A 19760-nucleotide genomic window follows, 5' to 3' on the forward strand; every position below is an offset into this window, starting at 1 on the left:
GTTTTTTTTTGGATTGTCGGTGCCGTTAAAGTAGTAAACGATTATTAATGCTACTTTAACGGCCCCGACAATCCAAAAACCCAGTCGAAACTAGATGGGAAAAGTGTGTAGTTCAAAACGTGACGCAGATTTTACTTCTTCGTTACCTTTGTGTACGATCATTAAAAAAAAAACATGCTATTTCCCATAGACATTTGACCGAGGGACCCGGAGCCTCGGACCGAGAAACAGGACACAGGAACGCGCCTTAAGACACACCCCTGAGCGCTGCGTGGTCACGTGATCACGGAGGGCGTGCCGGCGGCGCGCGGAGAAAGTTTGACAGCGCGGAGCTCGCGCATCGTCTCTCCACCAAGAGCGGAACACGTGACCACCCCCGCCTGAAGCCCGCGGAACAACCCCGTCGTTACCCGAAGTTTCAGGACGATACCGTCGGGTTTTGGATATCACCGTAAACAAGTACAGCGTCGTAGTTGTGCCGAGTCTCCATGGAGATCGTTCAGGTGGGTCTTTGGGCTTAACGTTGACTTGTTTTTGACATAACCTGTTAGCATTTCGTTAGCATTTCGTTAGCGAGGTAAGGGCTAAACAAGGGCAGGGCCACTCCGCACAAGGTGAGCGGCAGGTAGCCCGCCGCCCGGCCCTGGTCCACACGGGGCTCCTCTGTACCGGGCCTGGTCCACACGGGGCTCTTCTGTACCGGACCCGGTCCACACGGGGCTCTTCTGTATTCACTGCACAATGTCTCCCCCCTTCACCCCCCTGCTCGTCCTGTGTGCAGAGAGCTGCGTCGGGCTTCGCTCTGGACCTGGGACCCGTCAAGGAGCCCCTGGGGTTCATCCGAGTCCTGGAATGGGTAAGAACGCCGAGCCTCTGACCTCTCTATCCGGACGGGGCTGCACCACGTCGGCGCGGTGATGCGCTCTGATCCGGGGCCGTCGGCTTCATGTTGTGCATGCGAATTTAAAGTGAGCTGCAGCAGGCCTGCACGGTACTCCCTAGAGTCAGTCAGTAAGTAGACACGTTATTCATCCCCTTAAGGAAAATTCAACTATCGAGTAGCAACAGACACCGTACAGTACCGTTGACAAACAACACAATGGACAAACAGTGAAAGTCAATAGAAAGTGAGCAATATTGCACACAATTTAAAATTCCATATAAAAAATAGACAGAGGTAGATATAAAAATAAAAAAATAAAATGCAAGTGTGTGTGTGTGTGTGTGTGTGTGTGTGTGTGTGTGTGTGTGTGTGTGTGTGTGTGTGTGTGTGTGTGTGGGGGGGGGGGGTTCTACGGTTCAGTGTATAAGAAGCTGGCGTACTTTAACGCCACTTTATCTGGTCAAGGAGACCGAAAGGTGCCCAGTGTGTCAAGGCGGGCGTGTTTATGGGTTGCCTCGGAAACTTGCTGGTGCCAGTGGCTTTCAGGAGGCTGTGGGTGAAACACTTTCTACACAGGCCAATATGTTCGCTTTTTGCATTATTTTACAAAGTGGGATGTGCTCTGCTGCTTCGTTTATGGTCTCTACGCCTTGTATAAACAAACTAGACGATTTCACCTTTACTGTTTTCTGTTAAGTGGGATTCAATACACAGTATATCTGTATACTGTGTGCCTTAACATATACGGTTAGTAAGATGTTTCTCATTACGTAGCTATACTTTGGGATAACCTTGCTTGGACTTTGCAGGAAATAAAGACATTTTTCAAGGACCGAATGCCAACTCAAAACGTAGTACATTGCAACAGATGGCTATATGGCTGTAGTGAACGTGAACTTCTGTGAGGTTTACTTGGCTTGTGTGAAGACTAATGCCACATGCCAAAACATAAATAGCTCAGAACCGTGAATACTCTGGCACAATTAACATCAACACATTCTTGGTATTGCTACTGCATGAAGTGTTATTCATCTTTGAAAGTACGACCGCTTGTTGAATGACTGGTTTCAACCTTCAGTCCCGGGCACTGATCTAGAACTTTTATGCTGAGCGTAATGGGGAAGTCAGCAGTGCACTGTGTGTGTCTAAGGCGTGTTCAGTTGGACTGAAGGCCCTTATCTAGTAAATGATAAAGCGCAGTGTACATGCTCTGGTCTTTTCCTTAGTTTACTACAGACCTAGTGCCCCAAACCGCTACGACAGCAGAGGTAGTCCTCTGCTCGACGTCACTTTCTATAACCGTAAAGTCGCAGTGGTGACGTGGAGCTGACCGGGGGGGGGGAGGGAGGCAGACGGTTCCTGGGTGAACGGTGTTAAATGGAGGTGGTCCTCCTGACTCTTATTTACCTAAAGCGTGGAGCGATCTGTTGAGAGGCGTCGTGGGTTGAAACCTGTTCATAAACACACCATCACCAGTGTCATTACCATAGCATATGGTTATCTAGCAGAAACCTTTATTCAAAACGATTTTCAGATGAGGCTGAGATCAATCAAACCGTACAATAACTATTGAGTATTTGGATCAAAAGGAGGGCAGCTCTATCTATTGTAATAAAACACTTACTTTTATCCAAATATAACCTGACATTAGCGTTTAACATGAGGTATGTGTGTTTTTATTTGTTTTTATTAGTTCCCAGTGGGATGCAAGTAGTTCTGGAGGAGTGCGTTCATATTTGTAAAAGGTGAACCACACCACTGAACCGGTAACTACTAATTAGTGTTTTTGAGGTGGAAATTAATTGATCTAGAGCACTTACAAGTTGATCTTCCATGGAGTTTCAAACCTAACCTGATTAATGTATTTGCGTAGCTTATAAGGCACAGGATTAGTTCTCAATGTCTAACAGGTGCTGGCTACGCCTGGTGTCACACAGTCGGACCCGTTGTGGTTTTCTGCAGATTTAGGTTCAGTTAGGCGTGGGCAATAAAACAATAAATGACCGTATGGTGATAGACTTTTGATCAATATCAACATAAAACATGTTCAATATATATCGATAAGAGACTGGACCACCGGATCTAGCAGCTGGGTTTGTTACACAAACACGGTTCCGTACTTATTTACAATATTTGAGTGTTTTTCATTGTTGTATCGACGTTGGAGTATTTCTCAATGAAGAACAGTGGAAGGTTGTATTAAGTGTTGAACAGAAGTGTTTACATCCAGCATGGTAATTCATAGTCTTTTTAGGTCATTAATATTATCAATAGATATCGATCAATATGATCAAGTTATATTGTGATCTGTATTTCAGCCATATCGCCCAGGCCTAGGTTCAGTACTGTTATTTGGTTTGAACATTGATAGAATTTTCGATCTGTTTATAGTTGATTCATCTTTTTTCTTGGAAGAGATCCTTTATTTTACTTTTCCTACACAATTACCAATCATAGTCATCAAAGCCATATTATTATTATTATTATTATTATTATTATTATTATTATTATTAGTTTGGCCCGGAGAAGGGATAGCTATGAGAAGGCTAGGCTAGGAGAAGGGATAGCTAGGAGAAGCCATGGTGACATAGGCTAGGAGAAGGGATAGCTAGGAGAAGCCATGGTGACATAGGCCAGGAGAAGATATTCACACTTCCATGATTTGTAATTCCCAACTGCTGGCGCCGGTTAGTTTTGTTTCAAACTGCTCCTTATGACCTGCAGAACGTGCTTGGGCAGATGTTGGTGTGGGACGTGAACAATGGATATTATTCTGCATAGGAAGTTGGGAAGCAGCAGAAATCACATGACTCTGTCTAATGGCGCTCGCTAGGGGAAAGGCCTTTCTAGGGAAAGTGTAGCCCTTTGTCAGAATGAATCCTGTTTCAAATGCACAAGTCTCTTTTGACAACGACATGTTTTGCAGCTAGTAAACCTCTGGGCTCAATCTGCATTGTCACAATATTGAGTTGTACCCAATGGTGTGCTATTTGTATTTTAATCAAACATAGGCCTGGGCGATATGAGTGAAAGACATATCACAATATAACTTGATCGATATCAATAACTATTGATAAGTTTAATGACCTAAAAAGACTAGGAATTACCATGCTGGATTTAAACAAGTACTGTTCAACACTTAAGGGCTGTTTATGGTCCCACGTTCACACAACGCAAGGACCACGCAGACGTGAACCTTTATGGTTCTGCGTTGGGTTTTAGTGAGCGGACCAATCACAGCCCTTGCGGCTGCGTCGCCTTGATGGAAGGTTACAATTTTTGAGAGGCGCACGTCAGGCCCCCTGCGGTGGACGCAAGGAGGGTCCTCAAGGACGTAAGGGGTCCGTCACCCCCTTGCGTTGCGTGAACGTGGGACCATAATGAGCCCTTTAATATGACCTTCCACTGTACTTCATTGATAAATCCTCCAATGTCGAAAAACACTCAAATATTGTAAATAAGTATGGAACCGTGTTTGTGGAACAAACCCAGCTGCTAGATTCAGTGGTCCAGTCTCTTATTGATATATATTGAACATGTTTTATATTGATACTGATCAAAAGTCTATCATGATACGATAATTAATTGTTTTATTGTATATTATGTTACGACCCTCTAGTCTAGGTGGTGGAGGGCCTAACATAAAGCCCACTCAAACATAGGAGGCTTGGGTTCAAAGGTTAACAAAGGGATTTATTTATAGACATCAGGGTGAGCACGGGCCAAAACAACAAACATAAGTCTCACCTTAATCAAAAACAGTCTTTCTAATTAAAACCAAGAAGACATAGGGTAAGCCTAGCTTCCTCACTTAAACAAAAAACAGGAGAAAAATGGGACCCCAAATAAAAAGGCCACTCTCCCCTACCAGCACCTGAGCAAGAAATCAAAGTCAATCAAAATGAAATGGGCGACCAATGGCCACAGATGGAGCAGACAGCACAAAACCAACAGGCAGTAGAACGGTGAGTAAGACACTGTTTAGACACCAATACAAGACACAAGCATGTGTCGATAAGACAAGGGACCAAAGACACACACACATCCAGCTTGCTGGTGTGTTTGGTCTTCTGGCATTCGGCCTTGAACAGGTGGCACTGATGAGCCTTTAACTGATGGCTTGGTCCTTGTTGTCATTCCTCCACCAATCAGTGCAGTGGAGCCCGAACGGCCATTTTGTATTCCTAAAAACATAGGACAGGGAGAAGGAGAAAGAGAAAAAAAACAAAGGGACATCCAAAACCCCACCAATACCTAGGAACGTACCAAGGCCTAAAAACATTAGTTTTTCTTTTTAGCATCCCTTGTCACCCTAATCCAAAAGTAAGGTAACATTAGTTTAATATGCAGTCCGTTTGAAGATGGAAGCCACATCTTTTGTGTACAATACGGGATCATTTTCATAAATCAGCCCATGTCGTGGGCAGGGCCCCTGCTACGACCCCCTGCACTGAGACTGGTCGCGTGCCGGGCGTGGGTGAGGTGGGCGCGGCAGATGGTGGCGAGAGAATCTTCACCCACCATCCAGCTGGCCCCGGCAGCCTCGACACAGGAGCTCTGGTTGAAGTCCTGCATTGCCACATAGCTGATACCAATACCACACCGATGCCTTTCTGTTCCCGCCTTTCAAAAATAGGAAGAGGTATCAACAGCTAGCCCCTCCGCATGACCTAGACCCACCCCGTGATGAAGCAACGCAAAAAGTATGCCTGGACTCCACCAAACATGAAACACAATCTATGCCCAGGCCATTTCAACATGGGCCTGGATGTGTCTGGCCCTGGGGCTCCATGGTGCCCCACGGACCACAATGAGAGATGCAACATGCCTCACCAGAAATGGTGCTTCCTGCAGTAGGATTGGAGTCCAACAGTCAGTACGTTTACAGCTTAATCCGATTAAAGCCATAGTTCGACTATGCTCTGCACAGTTGGTCAACTGCAATTGTCAGAGTATACATGGCGGTGAGTAAGGCCGACGCATGTCATGCATGTACGATAGGTGGAGCTGTACCCATTTCAACTAGTTGTAGTAGAGCCACCGGTTGACCTCTTTACGTCACCAGCAACAACAAACTCAGGCGGCATTCGAGAAAGATGTTTTCAGTAGACGGCTGGCAGTTCACTTTGGGGCCATATCATTTCTCCGACGCTCCATTGTTCCGACCTCTCGGTCGTATGCGGACTCCTCCACCGGCAGAGCCAGCTCCTCCGGCTGGACTTGTGTCCGCATACGACCGGAACAATGGAGTGTCTGAGAAATGATATGGACCCGAAGTGAACTGACAGCTGTCTACTGAAAACATCTTTCTCCTCCATGTCGCGTTTCATAATATCAGAGAATACCCCCGTCAGTTCGGTGGCGGCACAACGAATGAATAAAGATCGTAGTTACTACTTTACAACCTCATTGATGAGCAATATTTAGATAAACATGTACTTTTAGTTCAGTCTTGGGTGAAGTCGAAGCGTAGTGTGTACTGAATGCATGTTGATGATGATACACTCCTTATAGGGGGTAACTACATTGGCACGACACCGGCTTCCTCCATCTTCTGTGCCAGCTTTTTGAATAAATCGCAGACTCAATGAGTTGACAGCTGTCTACTGAAAACATCTTTCTCCCGCCGGAGCAGCCCCTCCGCCGCCCGTCCGTATACGGCATTCCCCCAATTCATTCTCCCCCATGGCCGAGGTAACCCACACTACGAGTCTTTACTTGTTGTGGAAGTACCAGAGAGTCGGAGAACCCGACGCGGTCTTAGATTCATAATATCAGAGAATATCCCCATCAGTTGGGCCGTGGCACAATGAATGGATAAAGATCGTAAACACGTCGGAAGAAAAGAACATTTATTTTGACAGAAGTTACTACTTTACAACCTTGTTGATGACCAACGTTTAGGAAAACATGTACTTTTAATTCAGCCTTGGGTGAAATGGAAGCCTAGTGTCTGTGTGCTTCCACCTGCACTGAGTGCATGCCATGTGCGCTCCCGCGGCCGGGGATACGCTTCTTATAGGGGTAACTACATTGACACGACACCGGCTTCCTCCATCTTCTGCGCCACCTTTTCAAATAAACCGTTTCTCGTTTTCCGACGGCGACAACAACACGTATACCGTCTCCTTCTACTTCCGGCTCACGGCCCCCGGAAAAGATCTCGAGCATGCGCAGAACGTGAACTGCGAAGCGATGCTGTGTACATGCAGGTAGAGACCAGACTATGAACGACTTATCTAGGTGTTCTTATCCGATTTAGCTTGTCTGTTCATGTGCCGATTTTTGTGCGAAGTAGATTGGATAAAGGTGTTTACATGCATTTTACAAGTCCTGTTGAGGTCTTATTCGTTTAGTTACCCGATTATGACTCTCCATGTAAACGTGCTGACTGATTGAATTTATTGAATGTCCTTCTCAAAGTAGCTTTCAGTGTCACTATAAGTTGGTTAGTTGTTGTTTTTTTCCAGAATATGTGGGCATGCTTGCTCCATTAGACTCCCTAGTGGATTTTGAAGCCCGGTGTTTTAGCCTGAGTAAGATGTTATTCTGTTAGCCCCATATCTGGTCAGCTCAGCCTTGTTTGCTGTCTCAGCACTCCTGAGGGAGGGCATTTCCTCTCAGGAAACAGGAAATTGAACATGGCACTAGCAGTGCAGGGAGGCCTGGTTAACTTTAAGGTGTGGGGAGGGGGGGGTGGTGCGGGGGGATAAACAACAGGGCATTGATGCTGACTCTGAATTTTTTTCTTGCAACGTCACCAAACTTTACCAAGGAACGTGAAATGTTGGCCTCGGAATTGTAACATGCTTTTAAACAAAACGAGGGCTGGCTATTTGTATTGGAAGACTCAGTCACTCAATCTGCACTATTGCATTATTATTACATTATTATTACAAGTATGTACACACGTACTTGTAATGTAATTCATCTTTATTGAGCTTTTGTTGTGTTGAATATTGTGCAGGCTTTGCCTTGATTCTAATGTCTTCCTTCATGTCTTCATGTGTACAGGTGTTCACCATATTTGCATTCGCCACGGCAGGGGGCTATGCGGGGAGCACCCAGTTTAAGTTCACATGCACGGGTTCCACAGTGCCAGTGGACGTCAAAGCCGCGTTCTGGTACCCGTTCAGGTAGGTTAAGGGGCAACGCCTCGCGTGTGTGTTCTTTTGTTGTATGGTCTCTGTTGTAGGGAGCTCATTGATCATTAGCAACTTCTCAACGCTCTAGTTTCACAAGGAAACGATGCAGGTTCACGGTGATGGGCTCATAGCGGTGGCTTTTAGTGTGTGTGTGGATGCTAACCTAAGTTAACTGAAGTTAAGTAGTTACAATGGCTTCAGTATACCATGGAGGACTTGACAATCTTATAATATGCAAAGAGAGTTTCACCGTGGATTGAAAAGTGACCTACTCAGCTGGCTGATAATATAGTACAGTTTGATAAATCGGCCTTCATGACGCATGTATTCAAACTAAAATGTGCTGTCCTTTATATGACCCAATGTCCCAAAGACGAGTTTATTCATGCCTTTCACTTTGTTCCTTTGCATCCATTGGAAACTAAAAGTAAGTAAATCCTGGTGAGTATCTTATGGTACTCCCGCTGTCGCTCCACATTGTGAGGGGGTCTGAGAGTGTGACACGAACAACAGAAGAAATGTACCAATATCACTCTTTCATTGCTGATACGATGACAAGCATCTGGGTCTACCGACCAATCCCAATTTATTTTGAATCCAGTTATATTATTATATATAGCATGCTTATTAACATATTCCATATTACCCAGTTAATATGCGTAGCATGGATGCCCAATACGTAGAAGTGTCTTTTCTTTCATTAGTCACATGCATGGCTCTGATCAGTATCCAAGTGTCTCCCCATACGAGTCCTTTCCCACCGCGTCTTTTACCTCTAAAACATTCCCCCCCTGTCCCACTTTCCTTTCCTCGCCAGGTTGGCCGACCAACCCTACAACATGCCGTCGTGCAACGGCAGCCAAACGGACGTGACCTACCTCCAGGGGGACTTCAGCTCCTCGGCAGAGTTCTTTGTGAGCGTGGGGGTGTTCGCCTTCCTGTACTGCACCGCCACGCTGGTCCTGTACCTGGGCTACCAGCACGTGTACCGGCAGACCAGTCGCGGACCCCTCGCTGTGAGTTATAACACGATAATGAAACGGAAAATACTTCGTATAATATTAGTCTATGCTACACGTGAACCTCCTAAGATGGCGCAATTTGATTGGTTCGCTATCTCCGGGGTATTGGGCAGTATCCCGGTATTGAGATCTCAAACTGGGGATACTGTTTTCATCGAGCGTGACGGTCGTCTCTTCACGCTAATAAAAACAAATAAACCGCTAATAAAAACTAATAAAATCCGGCAAAAAGTGTTATCTTGTTTATTTTTCGGTGTTCACGGTGTTTGTAGTAAATGTTAAATGGTCCTTATATAGCGCTTTCATCCAAAGCGCTTTACAGTGTTGACTGACATTCACCCATTCATGCGGACGACGGAGTCAGCCACGCAGGGCGACAGCCGGCTGTCAGGGTGAGGCGTCTCGCTCAGGGACACCTCCACACTCGGCTAGGAGGATCGAACCAGCAACCCTGCGGTTACCAGCCAACCCGCTCTGCCTCCTGAGCTAATGCAGTATATACTAAAACAGTTATTCACCTCAGGCTCCGTCAATAGTGGGGGAGTGCCCCCACTGGAGGAGTGCTGATCACCACTATCCACTTCGCCTTCGGTGAATAATTGCTAAATATACTGCCGTTTTTATGATATGATTGTCAATAAGGATCACTATTGGGTGCGTGCATTATGAATGGGTGTGCAGAAGCATCCACCCCGCTGCACTGGTAGTAGATATGATGGGAAGTGTCCGGGATACGAGGACGGGGTCGGCTCTCAACTTGATTTCATTGCTTCACAGATTGTTCTTTGAAATACTAACCTGGGATTAAATCCTTGTCTTTGTGTTGAAGCCGTTTATGTTGTCAATTATCTTTCTAGATCTAGAGTCGCAGCTTTGTTTCTTTCGATCTTTAAGTAGAGAGTTTTGCTTGATTGATGAATTGATTTATTCATGAATTAAGTTTAGGCCTGGGCGATATGGCTGACAGACATATCACGATATAACTTCATCATATTGATATCGATAACTATTGATAATATTAATGACCTAAAAAGACTATGAATTTCCATGCTGGATGTAAACACTTCTGTTCAACACTTAATACGACCTTCCACTCTTCTTCATTGAGAAATACTCCAACGTCGATACAACAATGAAAAACACTCAAATATTGTAAATAAGTATGGAACCGTGTTTGTGTAACAAACCCAGCTGCTAGATTCAGTGGTCCAGTCCCTTATCAATATATATTGAACATGTTTTATATTGATATTTATCAAAAGTCTATCAGGATACGATCATGTATTGTTTTATTGCCGTATTCACTCCGTGGTGTGCTCTCAGGACCTGCTGGTGACCGGTGCGTTTGCCTTCCTGTGGCTGGTGTCCTCGTCAGCCTGGGGCAAGGCACTCACAGACATCAAGTACGCCACCAACCCAGACCACCTGGCGGAGGGCCACGCGGGCACGCACACCGTGGACGCCTACGCCTCCATGGGCCGCCTCAACGCCTCTGTGGTACGTCCACTCACACGTCTGCACCCCTGAGGCTCCGTCCACACTGGAGACGTTTGGTGCTCAATTTGGATTCATCGCTCAGATCCGCAAATCTCAGATTCCAGAGTGAACTGGTCACCGTCCGAACCGACGGGCGTGCGGAGCAGAACAGCACAGACGTTAGACACTGAAGTGGCGTTTAGGTTATCAGTGGAGGTGCAGTAGTGTTGACATGGTGTGGACGTCTTCCTACTGGTGGATGTTCCTCTAAGAACACAGCAGTTACCACCAAAAGGAAATCCATCTTTCTCTGTGAGTCGGAGTCTGCCAACACCACTGCTGCAGAATTGCGTTTTTATCAACTGATGGCCTTCCTTCTCATTTGTAAAGCGGTTCAGTTCATTGTAACATGTTACTTTAGTCAAATATCCCGTAGGATTACGACCCGCGCCAACTTTAGGATGGTTTTGAAGTACCCTCGTTGTGTTTGAGCGTTAGGGGTGCACGGTCATTATCGGGACGATAACAGAAATGATTACGTCATTCCGATAAGTCCGATATCATGACGAATAGCCTCGATAACATAGCCTATATCATTTCAGTGCCCCGCTCCCACTATGATAACGCTAAATGATATTGTATTATAGACCTAAGAACCTCCTAAGATGGAGCAATTTGATTGGCAATATCCCATGATTGAGATCTTGAGATCTCAAACTCGGGATATTGTTTTCATCGTGTGACGGTCGTCTCGTCACGCTAATAAAAACTAAAACCGCTAATAAAAACAAATAAATCCCGGCAAAAAGTGTTATCTTGTTTATCTTTGGAGTGTTCACGTGTGTGTAGTATATACTAAAACAGTTATTCACCTCAGACTCTGTGAATAGTGGGGAAAGCCCTATTCCCCACTACTCACTTCAGCAAAGGAACTGCGTTTTGATTCTGTGTTTGTTCACCGACTTGGAGCTTAAGAAGCTTCTACTCATAAACCGGAAACTGAGAACTTCATTTTGAACCAGAAGGGAAGGCTTCGTTCCAACGGGTCAAACGCCGCCCCCTCCTACACCTGCCCACGCGGCCTGTTGCAGTGTAGCTCTGCTCAGTGATCCCACTGCCTGAAACGCTTTGCACACAATCCCTCCCGGCCCTCGCCTCCCGCTCCGAGAGGGCCGCCGTCGTGATCAGTTAACCCCCCGCCCCCCGCCATCAGTTAACCCCCCACCCCATCCATTGGTTACTTCACAACTGCGTACGATGCGAGAGGGGGTCAATCGTAGCTGATTTACAACTCGACATCTTCATGTCAACATTTAACCTGGGTTCTTGGGAAAACCGGAAACCTCCTTCAATATAAATTGAGCATTATTTAAATCCCACAGCGTGTCTGACCACGTGCATTTTGACAGCCACAGTTCATGATTACAAACAGCTGCAGCAGCGCACAGAAAAGGGTTTGGTGAACAGGGTTGTCACTTGTGATGGAACCATGTTGTTGCTCTTGCCTGATATCGTTCAGTGATCTGGTTCTACAGTTCTGACACCTGCAGAACCAACACCTTTAGGTCACTGTTGATGCCTCAGGATCTCTTTATGAAGTCCAGGTGAATGATGAGCAGCGTTCTAAGTAGTGTGTTATGTAGTCTGCTGAATGAGCCGTGATGTGTCCTCCAGGGGCACAAAGGAACGGGGGCTCTGGGCGTTTTGCAGACAGAAAGAGTGAGTTAACAGCTGAAGGATAGGTCCCGCCTCCGAGGCTCCCGGTTCCCTCGGTCAAATGTCTATGGGCAATAACTCGGGGTTTATGAATGATCGTACATAACACACTCTGTGGGTGGCGGAGAAGTAAAAGCTGCGTCACGTTTTGAACTACACACTTTTTACATCTAGTTTCCACTGGCTTTTTGGATTTTTATTTTTATTTTTTATTATTAATGCTACTTTAACGGTACCGACAGTCCAAAAACCACACGCTGCACACTTGCACGTGCACTTTTTTTATTTTGACACGTTTTGAGGTGCTGCAACTTGATTGGCGATTTGAGAAATGGGTCAAGATGTTTGATTGCAGACAGCGAATGACATTGTTTTTTATAGCATAATTATCCAACAGAGCAGCTTTTTAGGAAAGGGACTGATCGAAGAGACCATTTAACGACAGATAAACCATTCATAGATAACATCAGCTTTAGCTACTACAAAAAACAACTGCTTCGACTATGATTGATTGCTTATTGATGACAATTTCTGTTTTCTCTTCCCGTCTTTTAGATATTTGGCTTTTTGAACCTGATTCTGTGGGCCGGTAACTGCTGGTTCATTTACAAAGAGACGCACTTCCACAAGGACCCCAACGCTCCGGCTCCCATGCAGGAGGGGGATCTGCCCGGGCCCTAGACCGGCCCTAGACCGGCCCTAGACCGCTCAGGGGTCCAACACATCCTCCTCAGCGGCCAAATACGCTTGGAGCCTAACACCCGTTCTTAAATATACTAAAAAGGAAACCGCCGTCACCCACCCCTTTTCTTCATTAGCCACAATTGAATCAAAGTAAACCAATTAACTTGCCAACCATGTGATTTAGTTTCTTGTTTTCACGATACGAAGATTGTTATTAACTCAATGATATGACTAAACCCTGGAAGTGCCTTCCATTGAGACCACCATTAATTATCTCCACTAACCACGTGATTTTACACTACATAGAAAAGACTACTTTGGCCATGTTTTGTTGCAGGCCTTTTATTGAAAGGGCTGTGATTAAGGCACATAAGGGGTACCTTGTGAAGATGAAAATCCTCCTCCTTATGAAATGAGCAAGGCCTCACAGCTGTCTATCAAAGCTGTGTCACAGCACCGTTACTTGCTAAACTAAACAAATATGTCTACCTTAACTGTTGGAGAACATCCACCCTGATTTGCTTCTAATGGCCACGACAACGCATGAAAACAAAGTATAGGACCCATCCCATAATGACCATGCATGGAAAAATCCATGGAAAAATTGTACTAATCACGCAACAAGTGAGTTATGTTATTTTTGTCACTATCCATTCATGTGTTGGTAGAGTATAGGTGCCTCATTCTGCTCATGCTACTTTACCATTGTAGGTTACATTATGCTTTTTTTTTTCTTTTCTTTTTTAAACAACACTACGACTGGTGTGTGTGTGTGTGTGTGTGTGTGTGTTGAAATAACATCTGGCATTCAATCCTAGGAGCAGAGGGGCACAGCGTCCATGTTTACTTTATAACTGTTGTTCACAACCTGTCCACTACCCGCTGGGCACCTGAAGCCAAACACTACGACACTAGTCAGAAGTTCAATTGTTTCCTTTTATCGTTTTATATTCTGGAGGGTGTAGAAGCAGGTGCTGGTGTCATTATACAGATCTTTTTTTTTTTTAAGTCAGTGTTGGTTTGGGGTTTGTTTTTTCCTCACGGAAAGCATTGCGCAGCTTCTTTGTTTTGGACTTGCGGTCCAGTCGTGCTGTAGTATTTTGTCACACCACTGTGTCGCTTGGGGGGTTCACCTTGTCGTTAGTACGAGTCACATTGGTGTCAGGGGGGGCGTGCTGTGATGAGGGTGTCCTGCTGTAGCGCTGGGCGGCCCGTGTGAGGGCCCACTTTAACCAGGCGGCCGCCATTACACTCAAAGCAGCTCTGGCTCTGGTTGTACAATTTTTGTGGAAACTGTTGATTGTTATTTGTTACCTGCTTTGTACTACAAATAATCTAAGATTATATCAATGAAGCACTATGCTTTTCAGAGAGGGTTCAGAATTGGTTCTTGGTAAATTATTGCCTATTTATGCAAATTAGTGCCTTGTACGAGCTTTTTTATTTAACAGCCTGTGCCTCTGGATTTGAAGACAAATATGACACCAAAAGTAATCTAACACGTGACGCAGTAATAAAAATAGAATGACTACACTTTGGCTCAATATTAAAAGATGAATCTTAATGTTTGCCTATCTGACTAATCTGATTATTACATGTATTGTTCCTTTTCTTATTGTTCCTTATTGTGCCTTACTTGGTTTTGCAAACAAAGAAAAGTGAACTGTCTATCCTTGTTTACTGACTTGTTTTAAAAAATATATATTCATATTTGAGCTCCGTCTGTTGTGACTTGACTCCTTGGCTTTACGACACTAGTGCAGCGTCGTTCTATAGGGTGACTCCTTAACTACATCAGGGTCGTTCTATAGGGTGTGACTCCTTAACTACATCAGGGTGGTTCTATTGGGTGTGACTCCTTAACTACATCAGGGTCGTTCTATTGGGTGTGACTCCTTAACTACATCAGGGCAGGGTGGTTCTATTGGGTGTGACTCCTTAACTACATCAGGGTGGTTCTATAGGGTGTGACTCAACTACATCAGGGTCGTTCTATTGGGTGTGACTCCTTAACTACATCAGGGTGGTTCTATTGGGTGTGACTCCTTAACTACATCAGGGTCGTTCTATAGGGTGTGACTCCTTAACTACATCAGGGTGGTTCTATTGGGTGTGACTCCTTAACTACATCAGGGTGGTTCTATTGGGTGTGACTCCTTAACTACATCAGGGCAGGGTGGTTCTATTGGGTGTGACTCCTTAACTACATCAGGGTGGTTCTATTGGGTGTGACTCCTTAACTACATCAGGGCAGGGTGGTTCTATTGGGTGTGACTCCTTAACTACATCAGGGTGGTTCTATTGGGTGTGACTCCTTAACTACATCAGGGTGGTTCTATTGGGTGTGACTCCTTAACTACATCAGGGTGGTTCTATTGGGTGTGACTCCTTAACTACATCAGGGTGGTTCTATTGGGTGTGACTCCTTAACTACATCAGGGTGGTTCTATAGGGTGTGACTCCTTAACTACGTCAGGGTCGTTCTATTGGGTGACTCCTTAACTACATCAGGGTCGTTCTATAGGGTGACTCCTTAACTACATCAGGGTCGTTCTATTGGGTGTGACTCCTTAACTACATCAGGGTGGTTCTATAGGGTGTGGCTCCTTAACTACATCAGGGTGGTTCTATAGGGTGTGACTCCTTAACTACATCAGGGTCGTTCTATAGGGTGTGACTCCTTAACTACATCAGGGTGGTTCTATAGGGTCTGACTCCTTAACTACATCAGGGTGGTTCTATTGGGTGTGACTCCTTAACTACATCAGGGTGGTTCTATTGGGTGTGACTCCTTAACTACATCAGGGTCGTTCTATAGGGTGTGACTCCTTAACTACATCAGGGTGGTTCTATTGGTTGTGACTCCTTAACTACATCAGGGTCGTTCTAGTGGGTGTGACTCCTTAACTACATCAGGGTCGTTCTAGTGGGTGTGACTCCTTAACTACATCAGGGTGGTTCTATTGGGTGTGACTCCTTAACTACATCAGGGCAGGGTGGTTCTATTGGGTGTGACTCCTTAACTACATCAGGGTGGTTCTATTGGGTGTGACTCTTTAACTACATCAGGGTCGTTCTATAGGGTGACTCCTTAACTACATCAGGGTGGTTCTATTGGGTGTGACTCCTTAACTACATCAGGGTGGTTCTATTGGGTGTGACTCCTTAACTACATCAGGGCAGGGAGGTTCTATTGGGTGTGACTCCTTAACTACATCAGGGTGGTTCTATTGGGTGTGACTCCTTAACTACATCAGGGTCGTTCTATAGGGTGACTCCTTAACTACATCAGGGTGGTTCTATTGGGTGTGACTCCTTAACTACATCAGGGTGGTTCTATTGGGTGTGACTCCTTAACTACATCAGGGTGGTTCTATAGGGTGTGACTCCTTAACTACGTCAGGGTCGTTCTATAGGGTGACTCCTTAACTACATCAGGGTCGTTCTATAGGGTGTGACTCCTTAACTACATCAGGGTCGTTCTATAGGGTCTGACTCCTTAACTACATCAGGGTGGTTCTATTGGGTGTGACTCCTTAACTACATCAGGGTCGTTCTATAGGGGGTGACTCCTTAACTACATCAGGGTGGTTCTATTGGGTGTGACTCCTTAACTACATCAGGGTCGTTCTATAGGGTGTGACTCCTTAACTACATCAGGGTGGTTCTATTGGTTGTGACTCCTTAACTACATCAGGGTCGTTCTAGTGGGTGTGACTCCTTAACTACATCAGGGTCGTTCTATAGGGTGACTCCTTAACTACATCAGGGTGGTTCTATTGGGTGTGACTCCTTAACTACATCAGGGTCGTTCTATAGGGTGTGACTCCTTAACTACATCAGGGTCGTTCTATAGGGTGTGACTCCTTAACTACATCAGGGTGGTTCTATTGGGTGTGTCTCCTTAACTACATCAGGGTGGTTCTATTGGGTGTGTCTCCTTAACTACATCAGGGTCGTTCTAGTGGGTGTGACTCCTTAACTACATCAGGGTCGTTCTATTGGGTGACTCCTTAACTACATCAGGGAGGTTCTATTGGGTGTGACTCCTTAACTACATCAGGGTGGTTCTATTGGGTGTGACTCCTTAACTACATCAGGGTCGTTCTATAGGGTGACTCCTTAACTACATCAGGGTGGTTCTATTGGGTGTGACTCCTTAACTACATCAGGGTCGTTCTATAGGGTGTGACTCCTTAACTACGTCAGGGTCGTTCTATTGGGTGTGACTCCTTAACTACATCAGGGCAGGGTGGTTCTATTGGGTGTGACTCCTTAACTACATCAGGGTCGTTCTATAGGGTGTGACTCCTTAACTACATCAGGGTGGTTCTATTGGGTGTGACTCCTTAACTACGTCAGGGTCGTTCTATTGGGTGTGACTCCTTAACTACGTCAGGGTCGTTCTATTGGGTGTGACTCCTTAACTACATCAGGGTGGTTCTATAGGGTGTGACTCCTTAACTACATCAGGGTCGTTCTATAGGGTGACTCCTTAACTACATCAGGGTGGTTCTATTGGGTGTGACTCCTTAACTACGTCATGGTCGTTCTATAGGGTGTGACTCCTTAACTACATCAGGGTGGTTCTATTGGGTGTGACTCCTTAACTACATCAGGGCAGGGTGGTTCTATTGGGTGTGACTCCTTAACTACATCAGGGTGGTTCTATTGGGTGTGACTCCTTAACTACATCAGGGCAGGGTGGTTCTATTGGGTGTGACTCCTTAACTACATCAGGGTGGTTCTATTGGGTGTGACTCCTTAACTACATCAGGGTGGTTCTATTGGGTGTGACTCCTTAACTACATCAGGGTGGTTCTATTGGGTGTGACTCCTTAACTACATCAGGGTGGTTCTATAGGGTGTGACTCCTTAACTACGTCAGGGTCGTTCTATTGGGTGACTCCTTAACTACATCAGGGTGGTTCTATTGGGTGTGACTCCTTAACTACATCAGGGCAGGGTGGTTCTATTGGGTGTGACTCCTTAACTACATCAGGGTGGTTCTATTGGGTGTGACTCCTTAACTACATCAGGGTGGTTCTATTGGGTGTGACTCCTTAACTACATCAGGGTGGTTCTATTGGGTGTGACTCCTTAACTACATCAGGGTGGTTCTATAGGGTGTGACTCCTTAACTACGTCAGGGTCGTTCTATTGGGTGACTCCTTAACTACATCAGGGTCATTCTATAGGGTGACTCCTTAACTACATCAGGGTCGTTCTATTGGGTGTGACTCCTTAACTACATCAGGGTGGTTATATTGGGTGTGACTCCTTAACTACATCAGGGTGGTTCTATAGGGGGTGACTCCTTAACTACATCAGGGTCGTTCTATAGGGTGTGACTCCTTAACTACATCAGGGTCGTTCTATAGGGTGTGACTCCTTAACTACATCAGGGTCGTTCTAGTGGGTGTGACTCCTTAACTACATCAGGGTCGTTCTATTGGGTGTGACTCCTTAACTACATCAGGGTCGTTCTATAGGGTGTGACTCCTTAACTACATCAGGGTGGTTCTATTGGGTGTGACTCCTTAACTACATCAGGGTCGTTCTATAGGGTGTGACTCCTTAACTACATCAGGGTGGTTCTATAGGGTGACTCCTTAACTACATCAGGGTGGTTCTATTGGGTGTGACTCCTTAACTACATCAGGGCAGGGTGGTTCTATTGGGTGTGACTCCTTAACTACATCAGGGTGGTTCTATTGGGTGTGACTCCTTAACTACATCAGGGTGGTTCTATAGGGTGTGACTCCTTAACTACATCAGGGTGGTTCTATTTGGTGTGACTCCTTAACTACGTCAGGGTCGTTCTATTGGGTGTGACTCCTTAACTACATCAGGGTGGTTCTATTGGGTGTGACTCCTTAACTACATCAGGGTCGTTCTATTGGGTGTGACTCCTTAACTACGTCAGGGTCGTTCTATTGGGTGTGACTCCTTAACTACATCAGGGCAGGGTGGTTCTATTGGGTGTGACTCCTTAACTACATCAGGGTCGTTCTATAGGGTGTGACTCCTTAACTACATCAGGGTGGTTCTATTGGGTGTGACTCCTTAACTACATCAGGGTGGTTCTATTGGGTGTGACTCCTTAACTACATCAGGGTGGTTCTATAGGGTGTGACTCCTTAACTACATCAGGGTGGTTCTATTGGGTGTGACTCCTTAACTACATCAGGGCAGGGTGGTTCTATTGGGTGTGACTCCTTAACTACATCAGGGTGGTTCTATAGGGTGACTCCTTAACTACATCAGGGCAGGGTGTTTCTATTGGGTGTGACTCCTTAACTACATCAGGGTGGTTCTATAGGGTGTGGCTCCTTAACTACATCAGGGCAGGGTGGTTCTATAGGGTGTGACTCCTTAACTACATCAGGGCAGGGTGGTTCTATAGGGTGTGACTCCTTAACTACATCAGGGTGGTTCTATAGGGTGTGACTCCTTAACTACATCAGGGTGGTTCTATTGGGTGTGACTCCTTAACTACATCAGGGTCGTTCTATAGGGTGACTCCTTAACTACATCAGGGCAGGGTGGTTCTATAGGGTGTGACTCCTTAACTACATCAGGGTCGTTCTATTGGGTGTGACTCCTTAACTACATCAGGTTGGTTCTATAGGGTGTGACTCCTTAACTACATCAGGGTGGTTCTATAGGGTGTGACTCCTTAACTACATCAGGGTCGTTCTATTGGGTGTGACTCCTTAACTACATCAGGGTGGTTCTATTGGGTGTGACTCCTTAACTACATCAGGGTGGTTCTATAGGGTGTGACTCCTTGTTTTCGGTCAAAAGCCGATGTCTATACTTGTAGGTATACCA

At 45.5% G+C, this 19760-nt stretch overlaps 1 protein-coding gene across 1 annotated transcript; it reads left to right on the forward strand.

Annotated features, from left to right (window-relative positions):
* Positions 1-331: 331 nt before the first annotated feature.
* On the forward strand, positions 332-14641 carry sypl2a (synaptophysin-like 2a). The gene is made up of 6 exons (XM_084463847.1): positions 332-503; positions 782-856; positions 7898-8019; positions 8846-9044; positions 10374-10547; positions 12798-14641. Exons 1-6 carry the CDS (start codon positions 489-491, stop codon positions 12921-12923), a joined length of 711 nt encoding a protein of 236 aa, XP_084319973.1. The 5' UTR covers positions 332-488; the 3' UTR covers positions 12924-14641.
* The last annotated feature ends 5119 nt before the right edge of the window (positions 14642-19760 follow it).

Source organism: Micromesistius poutassou (assembly GCF_964030765.1).
Source record: "Micromesistius poutassou genome assembly, chromosome: 2".
NCBI classification, from domain to species: Eukaryota; Metazoa; Chordata; class Actinopteri; order Gadiformes; family Gadidae; genus Micromesistius; species Micromesistius poutassou.